Raw genomic sequence first — 16,683 nt, forward strand, 5'->3', positions numbered from 1 at the left:
AAGTTAACAATGCTTTCACCTTGTGTGGAATATGCTATGTCTGTCTACTTTACCTGTCGGCTAGTGACACAGATGTTTGAATACCACAGTGATGTAAATGGGATATGTATGTAAGTACGATTTACATATTTGAAATCGTTATCACTCTTAAGAATAGTATCGTCCGCTGAAACAAAATTTTACATTGAGGTGAATGATCTGTGAGCTTGAGGTTAACGTTTTGATTTTTTCATTTGATGAATAAGGGGTCATCGTTCTGAAGATAACATCCCACTATCGGGTAGTGATGCACTTGTGAAACTGTGACTTTATATACAGTTTTGTCCATTCGATCACCTTTTCAGTTTCAGAAATAATGGTGATAAATATAAATCAAAGTATACAGTGACAATTTGATTTCACGGAGGCACATTTGCATGTAAATGAGCATTTTATCAACATCATCGTACCAAGCTTCTGTTTTATTCTTTTACATTTCTCAAAGCTCACAGACCACATATAGTACGAAGACAGAGGGGTAATATACTGCAAGTCCATCAACCTGTATATATCAGAGAGTGGATCGCCTATCACCAACACAACATGGAAATTCTACGTATACCTGTTGGAGATAAAACACTGTCGCATAAGGTGTTTGAGGGAAATAAATTCCCAGATATTTGTCCTGGAAATGTGGCTGACCACTTAGAGAAGATCAGGAACATGGCATACCGTCATGATGATGTTTTCATTATGTCCTACCCTAGAAGTGGTAAGTTTGTAAAATGTTAACATTAATTACTAAAACAGTAGGACTACAAAATAAAACATTACATTGCATAGAAAAGTTAAGATATAAAATATCTTGAGTTTCCGTTTCATATGAAATTTAAGAAATGTCGGTTTAAGAAAAAAATGTTAATATCCAAAATGTAAAAAATGTGACTGCTTTCTTAAAATGTTTCCAAAACGTGATGTAATTTTTTTTAATCTATTGAAATGCCAAGTAATTGTGTACTGTCATACTAGTTAAAACATTCAGGAATATTACCAACAGTTGTGACGTTATAATGGAATTTTGTGATGCTATAGATACTGGGATATCACAGGAGTTATAGCAATGATTTTGGGGTAGTCAAAAAGAAACACCGGAGAATACTAACCAGAGTGAAATTTTACGTAATGGAAACGGAGTATCTAGCAGAAATACATGTAAAAGTAAACTCAGTTTTACTTAAATGTACGCTACGTGAACTACAATAATGGATGTATAGTTTACGTATGTATGCTTTTAAATATTCTGTAAAGGTTAGTAATTCTATTTAGTAATCTAGGATATGCTAATGTGATGTTTATATGCATCATTGTTAAGGCAATTAAATCATCTCGGTACATGAACGTTTGGATAAGATACAAAAGAATCATTCAAACGAATATTTTTTTCTGTATCGTTAATGCAAAGATTTAAATTATATCTTGATTTGATAGAATGTGTAACAACGATGAAAGATTTAACATGTTTTACTATGGCAAGGGTAACATTTGAAATACCTTGAAATAATTCGCTATTATGTGTCAAAACTAGTGAAAATTGACCTGCTTTCAAAGATATGTATACATTGGATGATACATATCATGTATATATACATATATAGATATGAGTTTGGACAGGGGCACGAATCTTCCTTCTTTAATTGTGCCCAATGTATACACGTTGTGTAGGGCGGGGGATGTATTCGTTAGTGACGTAGTAGTTAAAGTAAAACGTATGCAAAAGGGCCCAGTTTGACACTTCAAATTTAACAAGTGTCCCTTGACAAACCTTTGTCATTACCGTCATGCAAATGTGCAGAATTCCAATAATATGTTTAAAATTTATGTTTATAAATTATGTAAAATGACAGTTAGCTGTTTCGTTAATATTGAGACAACTAGACGTTTAAAAGACTAACAAATTCGAGAAGAATAAATGTCAGGTTCATAGTAAATGCAAATTTGTATGATCTTATCTATCAGAATTCGTTATCAATGGGTTAGTACAATTTGAAAGACATTTAACTTTTTATTTATTTTGTTTGGTTGTTTATTTTCCGTTCTATGGTAAAATTTCTACAGTCGTGTTCCCTATATATCTTGTTAATTGTATTAGTACCCATTAATGTGGAATTCATTTTCCCATCGATTTTATACATTAATCGTAAATTACATTTTTACACAGGAACGCATTGGCTACGAGAAATTGTCTTCATGTTGATGAAAGGCAGAGCGGAATATATCATCGACGACAACATCGACTTTCCTATCGAACTTTTGGACATGGATACAATAGAGAAGGAGGCGTCACCAAGGATTTTCTATTCTCATATGCCATTTCAGTATTTGCCTCGAGATCATTTAGCGAGAAATGGAAAAGTAATCGGTTGTGTCCGTAATCCGAAGGATGTTATGGCGTCAGCTTTCCATTACTTCAATAACGTTGCATTTGAAGTGGAGTGGGATACTTACTTCAATGTTTTATTGGAAGGAAATGGTGGGTAATCAATAGATATAATTGATTTTAATCAATCTACAAACTTATTCATTTGAATATGTAAACTGTAACTACAATATATTTCGCTGTAATAAGTCATACTGCTACGGATTGAGATGTATTTTAATAAATTCAGTAAACCTCATGATAATGTGGGCTCTTACATATCCCAATTTGTATGGTGGTCTGTTTCACCACCGACTTGACAAAAAAAGAGATCATTATGTCTGATCTAAAGTTGTTCTGTGAAGTAAGTGTGAAATTATTTATTTTTATACAAACTTACATTATGACTGACAAAATCAAAAAGGGAGTTCATTCCACGAATTCAATGGTTGTTTATTCCAAGATTTAGCCAAAATACCGTAAACTTTACCATTAACTTATTTAAACAATGACTCAGTTCATAACAATGTACGTGCACCCGTCGTTCTTTTAACATACCTAGATCACTGTTAAGTCTTAGAAAAAATGAAACATTATAAGTATTAACTTTATCAATAACGAAAGCGTTCATGATATATTGTCTTATATTGTGGAACTAACTACATTTATATTCGGGAACGAAAATTCCTGATTTGGCTTTACTATACCTAATTGGTAATTAATTATCACGGGTGCTGTTCACTGGGATGTCTTGAAAAAAGATTGCTAAATTCCTATTGTAATAAATGAATATTAACGATATAACTATTGCATTTGAAATTGTCTAAAGCTGTTTATTCGTTATCATTAGTTTATATTGTTTTTGTATAATCACATGGAAACTACGGAATCAAGTAACCAAATATAGTATTTTTAGGTGAAAACCGCCAAAAATTTATGATTTTACTGTAGCTTCTCTTAAAATGCCTGGTCTAATGCGTATATAGTAGCTGTATAAATGAAAGTCCATAAACAGTTTATGGATAACACCAGGAGTTTGATCTGAATTTCTAATGTTCACCATTTTGTCAGGACTACACTACTTAATTAGATTATGCATTTATGATAATATTTGTGTGTGGTTTGGTTACAAACAAAACTACTACAAGGTTTACTGTATATTAAGCGGAGTAATAGTATTTTCAACTTTTAAACTGCGTATGATTCATTGGTAATAACGAGACATTGGATTGATATAATGACAATCTCGTTGTCAAACTTTCGATAAGTATTACAGAGCTGAATGCTAAAACAGTCGCTGAATAGTTTGCCCAATCAAGATTTGTTGTATAATAATAATTGTTTACGATATCAATACTTTATAACAAATGCTTACTTTTTGTTCAGCTCCATACGGCTGTTGGTTTGCATGGAGAGACCAGTGGGGGAGAATGTTAGAACAACAAAGAGAACATCCACCTCTCACAATTACCTACGAGGATACAAGCAGGGTAACATAACATATCCAACCATCTATAAACATACGTTTTATGACGATATTTATCTGACATGAATTGCTATGCTTTTATTTATAAATCATGAATATTGAAGTTAAATGGATAGTAACGTTTTTTCAATTGAGAGAGAGGTTGAGATAAATTATTGAAATGCATGTCCGTATTCGGATACAAAATTAGGATAAAAGAGGGATCTTCTTAAACATGGAAAAATTAAAAATGCATATATATATCTCCATTAGTCTTGTGTGCAGTAGAGGTTTAGTGTAGGTAGTGGTAGTTGTAGCTGCAGCAGCAGAAGTGGTGGCGGTAGCGGCGACGATGGTATTGGTAGTAGTGGTGGTGGTAGTGGTGTTGGCGGCGGCGGTGGTAGTAGAAGTAGTAGTAATAGTACAGGTGGTGGTGGTGGTGGTGGTGGTGGTGGTAATAGTAGCAGCAGCAGAAGTGGTGGTGGTCGTGATGTTCGCGGTGGCGGCGGCGGGGGCGACGATGGTACTAGTAGTGAAGTAGTAGTAGTGGTTGTAGCAATGGTAGCAGTAGCGGCGACGGCGGCAGCGGCGGCGGAGTTAGTAGAAGTGACGGTTGTGGTAGTTGTTGTGTGGTGGTAGCATCAGCATCAACAGCAACAGCGGTAGCAGATGAAGTAGCAGCAGCATTTGTGGTAGGTGGTGGAAGTAACAGTGGTTGTGGTAGTGATGGCGATGGTAGTAGCAGCAGCAGTAGTAGTAGTAGAAATCCCACTAGCATTGTAAAATTCAAGCTTTTTTATGGCAGAATTTGGAAGGGCAAGTGCGCAGAATCTCTGAATATCTCGGTTTGTCCTACTCCGACGACTTGATAGAGGATATCACACATGCATGCAAGTTCAACAACATGAAGTTAGCAAAAACACGAACAAAATCAAATATGATGAAAAGGATAAAAGATGCAGTTCAGGATTTGGAAACCGCCACAATAGAAGATGTCAACAGGAACAGAGGTGGACACAACACAGTAATTCGAAAAGGTATGTAAAAAGCGACATTGTAGAGGGACATTGTCATAAAAATCCTGTAGGTCCACATCCTTGTACACGTACTTCGTCATCGCCATTTGCAATACCACTAAGATTAAAGGGATGCAATGTATGTTCGATAAGGGAATTAAAAGGAACATCGGCCAAAATCGTCTGTAAAAGTATTTATGTTTTTGTTTTCCAGTCGAGGATCTTGTGCCGTTTATTAATAACTTGGTCGTGAAGTCGGTAGGGCGGTAACATAAATACATGACAGACCCATGAATAATTACTACTATGTCTTTAACATCAATAACATTTGCACATTTGCAGTATCCCTGTTAAAACCGTAAGCAAATGATTGATAGAAAACAAACAAATAAATAGCACCTTTCATTAACACAATTGTTATAACAGAAACCCAAAGGTACATGTTTAGTAGGAAAGTCAAACAAACTCAAAATAGAAATGGAAAGTGAAAAAATACAGATGCATTACCATAATAATTCATGAAAAATTGTCAAAGTTGGATATTTTGAGCAATACCATTTGGAATTGAATCGACAGCTTTATTCACAAGCACGCAAATTTTGCAGTAACCTTCACTTTGATACCAATTGCACGATATTTATTGCCTTGGTGTTCTTACATTTGACTCAATTTGTCTCTTAACGTATTGCTCCATATTTTTTTTATTGCAAAATAAAGTTTCGTGACGTTTTCATTTTTAGGGACAGTTGGAGACTGGAAAACCCTTTTTACGACGGAGCAGAAACAAAAGTTCAACACAGTGTACAAAAATAAGACTTTGGCAGGCAGTCAATTAGATTTTGATGGCTATTTTGAGGACGATTTTATGGAAAGCTATGTGGAACCCTCAAATCCGTAGAAGATCTTTAGTGAGATTAAGTGATTAACAATGCAGGTTTTCCTTTTTTCAATTTATACGGTTTTGTCAAATGCTTGAAGCAGACTGGATACAGAAGTCTTAATTATCAATCTCTTTGCTGGACACTGAAAAATTGAACTACTTAAGTATATATTCAGAATATATTCTGCCTCATGGGTCACAAATACATTTGTTTTTATATCAATCAGGACGCCATTAGATTGTGAAAATAATCAGCGAAAATAGAAAACAAACCTGTGTCCGATTCCAAACCCTTGTATATCCTTGATGCTGATAGTTATGATATTACACTTGGCAACAACACTACATCATTTTCTATAAGCCACTATACGTAGCATCCTGCTGATTTATACAGAACTCTTCTATGTATCATTCTAAAGAAGACATAAAGTGTACACAGCGGACAATTAGTGAAAATTGCACTTACATGAACTTCGTTTCATTAACTGCCTACCGTACAGAAAAAACTTCGGATTTCATCGTTCGATTCGGGATAACCTCTAGCCATGAAAAAACAGCATCTTGACTACAGAAATGATTCATATGTCAGTAGCTGTATGTGATAAAGCATAACTTTAATGTAACATAAATATACATGTAAATATGCTTATCAGATTTAAAATGTGACATGACACCTTAAGTATGTCAAAGCAGACAACACGTTGAATGAAGCATTAGCTTTCATCTCTGAATCTTCGTGATGCTTAATAAATTGCTTAGATGCATTATCTCGAAACCGATACTTGACAAGGTTGTTCATGCTTGTCAGTGTTAACGTCATGCTAGAGGTGAGTATTAGGAATCGTGTTTTTTTTTAATTCAAACACAACTCAATAAGTTATAAAAGGTATAATGGATATTTCATAGCCTGAGACTACGTTGCTATGAGTTCATTGTGTAGTTATACATGCGTGGAGAATATTAAGTATGAGTAGAAACAGTCCCTCACCGTGGTGTAGCTTTGTTACAGTTATCATTACGTTAACAAATCAAAACATACATTAGTAAAACGAATATACTCTTAATTAGCTACAATGCGGTTTGTGAAGGGAGTAGAATTTCCCACCCAAATATTAACGGTGTCCCAACTTTGTTCTTAGGGACTCAAAATTTTAAAAGTACAATTTTCCAGCATCTTTACATCGTAAACTGTATACTTACACGAGGAAATGTATGAGTAGAGGGCATGTTCGTTAGCTATGATTTTTCCCATGCATTCGAATCTTCATGATGAAATTGTATCAAGCATAATTTCTGCTTATTTTGACAAATTTCTTATGATTTATCATTCTTATTGTAATTTCGTTTTTTCTATCGGCAAGAAAGGACAAAATGTTACAAAGCATGAAAAGTTTATAGCATGCTTCAAGAGTATGTTTAACCTGGTGTTTCTATAAATATATATTGATCTGGAACATTTGCTTAACATAACAGACGGCATTGACTCTGTCAATGCAAAATAAACTGCCGTGAAATCGATCAAATAGTTTACAATATTTCACTTATAAAAATGTCTTGTACGGATTCTGGAAATTTCTGCGAACAAGGAGGTGCAGATTTTGAAAATTTCCTTCGAGATGCAACTTAGATGAGAAGCTACCACATTTCTACCGAGAGATAATGAACATTTCTATCGATGTGTCCCAATTTTTTAAAACTTGTCTAACTTTACTGTGATTTATTTCCCCCGTATTGTATTATGGTTGTTGATAACGTTCGAAATATCAAGACCAAATTGTTAGTTGTTTTTTAAAATAATAAAGCATGTTGATATCGTCTCTTTGTAACGTTTCAATTAGGCATTGGAATGACGTCACTCATTCGCATCAAAATGAAAACTTAAGATAACGAGTTGAGAAGACAAATGTACAGTTGAAAAGTACGTTGTATGCAGTAATTACTAAAACAATTGATCGTAAGTAATTTATGAAACGCGTTTCATTTTAGCTCACTTATTCAACCTTCTTGGATGCGTTTCATAAATAACATAAATTCCTGTAAGGTCTTATATATATTGAGTATAATATCCATATTTAAATGTCACGTTCCTGTAACCGTCGAAAATTTTCTTCAAACATACATCGACGCCCAAAAATTGACAGAAGCTGTAGTTATACATTTGTGATAGCATTACAGGGATTTAATAAAAAAAATGGAAAAAGATATGTTGCGTATCTAGTTTTCCGATATAAATATATGACAAGGGAGGTAATCAAAATATAACAACTAATTTCATATCAAAATTACTGTTTGAGTTGCATGCATTTTATAAATATACATAGATTATAAGTAACAATAAAAGTCAATAAAACTGCATCCTAACACGAAATATTGACACGTGCATTGTATGGGAAACATAGTTCGCCATTTTCGTCGGGCGGACCAGAGATCACCTTTCTCTCTCTTTTCTTCTTAAACACGTTCTATAATTGGAATGATTACAAAATTATCTGTGTTTTCCGAAGTTACATTTCCATTTACCATTTTTCATCCTTTTGATTGTTTTACGGTAATCCTCTTCCAACCATACGCATCTGCCTCAACAATAATAGAGAATAATACTTGACCTAAATATGATTTGATTTGCTGAGTCTTACTATTTAGTCTAATGACTATTTTTAACTACTCAAAGCTCTATCCTACTGTTAATAAAACGGTTTTTAATGTTAAAACGAAAGGATATCACTTTATCAAATACCATTTCGCTAAATTTTTCAAATAAACCACTCCAAGGTAAGTTTATCTGACGGAATGTTGTTCATAATTTGGTTAGTTTGTGTCTTTAGTAATGGGAATCAAAAGCCTTGCTTTTGGCTTCTTCGATACTTCATGGGTTACAATCACTTTCGCTCTCTACATCCCTGGCACGTGACATGGCAAAGTTGAAGGTTTCGTGTGCGACACGTATGGACAAGACTTAAAAAAACTAGTTTGTTCCCTTGATGTACATCAAACGAATCTCGAGGTCGCATAACAGTATATTGTAATGGCTTTGAAGCCTGGAGTCGCTCCTTTGTACTCTTCAAAAGGAGAGGATCAGCCTGTGACTGATCAGCTTTTTTCTCCTTGGACCAATAAAATTACTTCGCCTTTGACTTCAATTTTGTCATGACATGTTCCAGGGGTGCAGAGAGCGAAAGTGGTCGTAACATCTAGAGTATCGAGGATGGGCTTTTGTCATTCTCTATAAGCACCGCTCTAGAGATATGTAGGTAAATACATCGGTAAAATATTTTTATCATTATATTACAATTAGTTTTTACTTGCTTAAAAGTGTCTATCATTCCCACAATGCTTCATCATCCATGAGACAAAATCTTAAGACTGTGATGTTAGGTTTAGGTTATGGAATGACAGAAAACTCACAACACAGGGCTTCAAGAGATGCAAGTTGATGAAAATGATGGGAAGTCATAGCGATATCATTACCCGATATGGAGTTGGGCGTGTTTGATACACAATAGTATACTTGTTGCTTAAATGTTTATTTACCCTGCACTTATTTGGGAACGAGACATTACTTTCTCGGAGTAACCCAGATTTACGTGTCGGTTGTCGTCGATGGAGCAGAAGACGGTTACTCTTCCGGAACACCTTGTCTTAGTATCCTTACATCTTTCAGGAGTCTCGTGTAATATTGAATTTGAGTTTGGATTATGATTGTTTTGATATGGTTTTCTGCACACGCACAGACTGCAATGTTTTTGCCTTCATCGATTGATACAGAGGATCTTGAATCAATGAAGCTCGTCACAATGTTTTATTCTAATCAAATGGGAACTCACGTAAGATCCTATTAATGTATGGGCAGCAAATCTATAAGAAAATTTATTCTTTATTTGGTGTGCCACTATTATCTCTGACCTGACCTACTTGTACAAGCTCGCCACAACAACATTTCAAGGACAATTGTAAAATATGACGAATTTAGAAAAAGGATTAAAGAAACATTTCTACATGTTCATGCCATTGCATTTGTTCTGCCTCGTGTAAATTTTTGAAAGAATGTAGATAATCATTGAAGGGGTTAAGGGGAAATCTTAAACAAGCATTGATAAATACTTAAATAAACAACAGATTACTCAAATAACAAAGATTAGAAACCATTTAGGTATTTATTTAAAAACAGACACGTGACACGTTATGAAATCAATTTCCATGGACGATTGTAATACGCAGTTCATTTGACATGAAGTAAGAGAAGTAGATATCGAAGACGAGAACTTTCTGAAAGACATAACCAGTGTGTTAGGTAACTGAAACTGAAAACGTTAAATATTGGGACCAGATTAGGCATTGAGTTTAGAGTATAGCAGATGAACAGCACACCATGTGTCAAAATATCCCATGTTAAAGCTGAGTGTTAATATATAACAAAGGAGTTGACGATAGGAATTAGGAATTACAAAGATCATGCCAAACCTGAGGATGATCCAAACAGCTTTAGTGATGTAACTCTGTACCAGGTCATTTTTAAAAAGTACTTGAAATGACTAAGAGAGTAGCGCAAAATATTTCTTGTAACACCTTCCCATAGAGGCAACATTTGGTGTTACTCTACAGATTGTTTACTCATTATAACACCGAAAAAGATACATATGCAGCCTTAATAACAAAACATGTGATATTGTTAAGTATAACGGTTTACTTTATAAGTTAAATGAAAGATAACAGCACAGAAAAGCATGTTTTTGTAAACCTTAGTGTTTATGAGAGACACAGGAAAAAGTGTAATAAGAGACATAGGAAGAAGTGTTTTATGTGTTATACACAGGAAGAAGTGTTTTATGTGAGATATAGGAAGAAGTGTTTTATATGTTAGACACAGGAAGAAGTGTTTTATATGTTAGACACAGGAGGAAGTGTTTTATATGTTAGACACAGGAGGAAGTGTTTTATGTGTTAGACACAGGAAGACGCGTTTTATGTGAAATATAGGAAGAAGTGTTTTATGTGTTAGACACAGGAAGAAGCGTTTATATGAGACATAGGAAGAAGTGTTTTATATGTTAGACACAGGAGGAAGTGTTTTATGTGTTAGACACAGGAAGACGCGTTTTATGTGAGATATAGGAAGAAGTGTTTTATGTGTTAGACACAGGAAGAAGCGTTTATATGAGACATAGGAAGAAGTGTTTTATATGTTAGACACAGGAGGAAGTGTTTTATGTGTTAGACACAGGAAGAAGTGTTTTATGTGTTAGACACAGGAAGAAGTGTTTTATGTGTTAGACACAGGAGGAAGTGTTTTATATGTTAGACACAGAGGAAGTGTTTTATGTGTTAGACACAGGAGGAAGTGTTTTATATGTTAGACACAGGAGGAAGTGTTTTATGTGAGATATAGGAAGAAGTGTTTTATATGTTAGACACAGGAAGAAGTGTTTTATATGTTATACACAGGAAGAAGTGTTTTATATGTTAGACACAGGAGGAAGTGTTTTATGTGAGATATAGGAAGAAGTGTTTTACATGTTAGACACAGGAAGAAGTGTTTTATATGTTATACACAGGAAGAAGTGTTTTATATGTTAGACACAGGAGGAAGTGTTTTATGTGAGATATAGGAAGAAGTGTTTTATATGTTATACACAGGAAGAAGTGTTTATGTGAGATATAGGAAGAAGTGTTTTATGTGTTAGACACAGGAAGAAGTGTTTTATGTGAGATATAGGAAGAAGTGTTTTATATGTTAGACACAGGAAGAAGCGTTTATATGAGACATAGGAAGAAGTGTTTAGGAGAGACGTAGGAAGAAGTGTTATATGCGAGATATAAGAAGGAGTTTTTATGCGAAGTCACTGTGTATTATCGGAACTATAGTTTTCTGGATATAGATATTGCGAAACGACATCTATCTGCCATTACGAAAACACAGGTTAAGGAAATTCATTTTATTGCTTGTCTTTACATGATGCAAACGTTTATAAAATATCCATAGAAACGACAAAATATTAAGTGTGTTATTATAATGCCACATATTAATTATGTTATACAAGTAATATAAATGTTGAATAACGTGAGGGATGACCCTGCCAGCTTGGTGACAATAGCCCTTAAAAAATGTGATGCCCGATAAATATGAAGGTTGTGACCGAACGTCTTTGATGTACGGATCAAAGCGAACGTATTGCATGGAATTTAGTTAAATTGCTTATGAAGTGCAAAAGAAGTACTTATTTTTTTATTAATATTAAATTGGTTATGGTCATGCTCTCACTATGCACAATGGCGATATACAGTTCCCTTTCCCTGTTGTTTCAAATTTCTAAATCGACAAAAAAAATCATGATCCGAAGCTGGCTAAGCCATTTTTTGCAGTCGCCTTTAATTCGTACACACTGGCTTATAGCAACAACTAATGGCTATAAAAACGACCTGGTGTGATACTAGGGTAAGCTTTGTGTCTCATATTGCATATAATTCCGTCAAAGGTGACCTTTTATTTAATTCGGAGTTACCACGATCATGTTGTATGATATTTATATATGGACCGTTTAGCACATCTAGCGATTAGTCGTGCCCATGGATATTTCATAACTAAATGCAAACCGTGTAGGCAAGTAATCGCACCTCTGGAAAGTAATGATATGAATTGTCTTACCCTGTGTCTCTGCCGAGGGAGAGTGCTGTCGCTTTGGAGTAGCTATATACGGTAAACCGTGCAGTGCTAATGATACACGGTGCTTTTGGAAAGGGGAATAAATGGTTTGTCTGCAAAAATATGGCTTGAATTCATGAATTCTTTATCAGATTATACTGAAAAAATGAAATGAGTGCCATTTAGGTCAATTCAATTATTAATATATACCAACAAACGCATATGAAATATGTTAAGTCGAAGCATAGAATTTTACATGATACACAGTAATGTTGCGTCATATTTTCTGAAGTAAAATTAGAATTGAGTGTTTTTAAAAGAAAGCGATTAAGTTTGTACGAACATCTACGAGAGATGAACCATATCTACAACAGATGTTGGCGCCATGTCGAACAATGATTTAAACTGTACATACCGTACATGCAAAGAATCAGTTAAAAATCGTGTCGTGTGATTCACTAAATATGGTGCTTTCACAGAAATTTTAATGTTCAACCTTAAAACAAGCAAAATATATTTCGAAGCGTTGTAAGGTTATGCAATATAAATTTACCGAAAATTTTGACGTATCAAATCAAAATACTCGAGCTATATATAAAAGAAAGACTGCGTGTTATGTATCGGAGCTTGATACACAAAAATAATTTGACTTTCGTGTATAATCTACAGGCGCGTACAATAGCTAAGAAAATATGGTGGACACCTTACTACCGTTTGTTCACATCTCAATATCACCTCTAATTTCGGTAAAGTCTACTCCAAACTCCAAGTACAGAATCAGGGATGCTTGTTATAGAATTGAGTACGAAATGCTAAATTTAATGAATGAAAAAAACTATATTTGGAAGTTCAAAATATGCAGGTTGATGAAAATTATGAGAAAGTTTCAAGGTCGTCATAGTGATCTCATTGAGATAAAAACATGGGAAAGTTTTACGGCTGTTATAGCCATATCAAGAAGAAATATTCCAATTCTTTGTGCTATATGAACTGGACGTGTTTGATGCTCGTTTGTTTGTTTAATAGTTCCGCTTTTGTGTACATTGTTCTCCTTTGAGAACGTGACATTACTTATATGTAGTGAATGGTCGTATCATGTAAACGGACAAGTGTAGTTGACTGTTTAATCTTTAATTATAATCTTGTATAATCTTTCTATATATCAAATATGCCAATTGGTGATGTAGATATATTTTTTCAGATATACATTTATCAATCACATTGTCTAATTACCGCTAGATTACCAATTAACTTCTAATGAATGATTATAATTGCCCATAAGTTACCAAGCCATGAGATAACACTTAAAAGTCTGAGTCTGTCAGTAACATCTGTTTTGAAAAAAATCAACAACATGAATTAGGTTGATTACATCACAGCAGAATCGCTAAATGAAATTGTTCGAAAGTAAATACGATGTTTGCAGAAGCTGCTGCTACTGTGCTTTGAATGTTTAAGGTATGAGTACCCAAAATGGAACGCCTCTTATAGTCAGGCCATTTATAGAAATAAATGACTGTAAAAGTTCACCAAATTTCTTATTAATCTCAGTCATTTATCTATCAAAAATATGATTTGCAACAATACTTTTTCTTGTTTAGTCGTATGGTACCACTTTCCGGGATTTGTTTATAATTTCATTTTTTAACATCTTAAAGAGAGATGATGAGCAACATAGAAGACCTGAACTGTTCTTTAAAAAGGCCATGATAATTCATAAATACGTAATTTCTCGTTAGAATGCTTAATATTCACTTGAACGACAAAATAAAAATTCTACGTCAAATGCTTGAGAAGTGTTTCATTTTGGGTAGCGTTAAGTTATATTTGCAAACAGGTTAATCAGTTTTTTCTGAGGGTTCCCTGCCAGTCAAACAGGGTGTCGTCGAGGTTACCCTACAACTGACAACATCTTCTCTATATTATATTCGAATTAATGAAAACTCGAAAGAAGAATAATTCATATTGAGTCTTCATTTACTTCAAAAAGGCCTTTGACATCGTCTAGCTTTTAGCATTATGACATAGACTATCAATAAATAATGTTGAAGAAAATATGCATAAGATTATTAATGGCATGTATAGCGAAATTAACTCAAAATAATAAATAATAGAGAAACTTCAAACTTCTCCAGGTGTGAGAACGGGGAAGCCAAGGTGAGAGTTTATCATCTTTTCTTTTCTTCATTTTTCTTTGTGATTTACAATGTTTCTTATCAACGATAAATGTTAATTATCTTACTACATCTTCTTCCATTAAACTGACTTAATCGGAGGTTGGAGAAATAAACCAAGGGAAGAACGAATCTGCCAAAAATGCAATAAAAGAGACACTGGAGAAGAATTCAGTACAGATTGAAAGAAGAAGTTGCTTATCATTGAAATTAATAATCAGAAAGTAATTTCATTCAGTATTTTCATGATATCTATAAGTGTATTATAAATCTGCCATGTCTGTTCCCGTGAGTAATTATTGAGTGATATTTAATCAATGTACATTACATCTAAACGATACTTACTTATCTTTGTTACCATGAGCACTACATTACTTTTACCGTATATCTAATTAAATTGTTAATCTCTGTATACCATTGTTAAGGTGTTGCGATAATAATTAAATGTTAAATGTACATGATGCATCTTGGTATGTAGTTCCTATATATCTACAATAATTTAAGGACAAATTACACTGTATATGTGTGCTCTGACCCCTATCATAGGGTAATTCACTCATCTGAACAAGTCCCTGTGGACTAATGTAACATTAACTGCGATATATGACGCGATGAAAACAACAAGCATAATGACGTTATTCATGTCCGTGTAACGTAAATGTGTTTACAGCAAAATGGGAGCAAACTGTCTTCAAAATTCTGGTGGGGATATTAAACATCTTTTAAAATACAAGACAGTCTCGAGTACCTGTATGGTAAAAGTTCACGAGCGGATACAAGCGTAAGGGCATGTAACGATGTTTCTGTGTGACATGCACTAATCATAGCATGCTACACAGACCCTTTCTCCAGTAACATTTTACAAGCCCACGTGCTTTTGAGGAACCAAAAGCAATGTCCAGAACTATGTAACTGATTATTCTGAGCGTTACCCTCTTTTTAGCCATCGACATCAGATGGGTCGTTGTTTAAATCCGTTGTATCCGTTGTTCGTCCGTCTGTCGTAACAATTATTGTTATCTGGAGAGGTACTGGAAGGATCTATTTAAACTTTCACTTGTAGGGACCTCAAGTGTGCATTGTCTCATTTTTGGACCGATCGGAAAAACAACGTGGACGAAAGGCGGCCATCTTGGATTTTTACTATAAAAGTACTGGATAGATTTCTCACAAATTGCAGATGTAGGCTCATCTCTGTCTCTTGTGCCCGTTTAATTTTCAGTCTGATTCGTAAAAATAATGGTCTACGATGTCTTCAATTTTTGTTATCGCCATTTCTTGAGAAGTACTGGATGGATTTGTCTCAAATTTCATTGATAGGTTCTCTTTGATCCCTTTTGATTTTGAGGTTTGTCTGAAAAACAAAATACTGAAAGGCGACCATCTTTTATTTGACAATTGAAGATTATTATTCTTTTTCTTAATATTGTTTGATCTTTATATTTATTTGTTCTTTGAAAGTAGGATATTTTCCATAATTTTCTGTTTTTGCTCTTAAAACTAATAATCCTGAACATTTGTTAATTGTCAAATCAAAGATTGTCGCCTGGATGCCATTTTGTTATTCTGATAAGTCCTAAAATCGTAAGGGCACAACTACTGACTAAGGAGAACCTACATATGAAATTGGAGAAAGATCTATCCAGTACTTCTCAAGAAATAGTGATAACAAAAATTGTTTACGCACGCATAGGTGAAGGGCAAGGACGAAGGGCGAATGGAATAGCACACCATGTGATGATGGAGGCATAAAAATCAAGAAGAGATTAACTGAAGATCAAACAATGGTTACCAGAGAGATCACTTTGGGATCTCCTTTACTAGTCCATATCAATCATTTACTTCTGGTTCTCTGCACTCCAAATGCCCTGCCCCTCATTCTCTGATGATACAACCTTGTTTAATCCAGGTATTTGGATTCTCATTATGTATATGGATCATTTTATGACAATTTCCTATTTTCACAGGTATAATATTCACTTACAGGTATAATACTGAAGTTTCATTTTGGATGACTGCGATGAAGTTGTCCTTCTATCTGCATGAGTTCTAGAGTAAATTTAACCTGAACCTTTTGGCAATAAAAACATTTTATGGACCAGCAGTGAAAATT

At 34.3% G+C, this 16,683-nt stretch overlaps 1 protein-coding gene across 1 annotated transcript; it reads left to right on the forward strand.

Annotated features, from left to right (window-relative positions):
* Positions 1–582: 582 nt before the first annotated feature.
* On the forward strand, positions 583–5,774 carry LOC132551643 (sulfotransferase 1B1-like). The gene is made up of 5 exons (XM_060215819.1): positions 583–751; positions 2,198–2,509; positions 3,782–3,885; positions 4,666–4,897; positions 5,617–5,774. The coding sequence occupies exons 1-5, from the start codon at positions 583–585 to the stop codon at positions 5,772–5,774; spliced, it is 975 nt and encodes a 324-aa protein (XP_060071802.1).
* The last annotated feature ends 10,909 nt before the right edge of the window (positions 5,775–16,683 follow it).

The sequence above is a fragment of the Ylistrum balloti genome, unplaced genomic scaffold (genome assembly GCF_031769215.1).
Source record: "Ylistrum balloti isolate Yb309-2 unplaced genomic scaffold, AGI_CSIRO_Ybal_v1 Utg370208, whole genome shotgun sequence".
Taxonomy (NCBI): domain Eukaryota; kingdom Metazoa; phylum Mollusca; class Bivalvia; order Pectinida; family Pectinidae; genus Ylistrum; species Ylistrum balloti.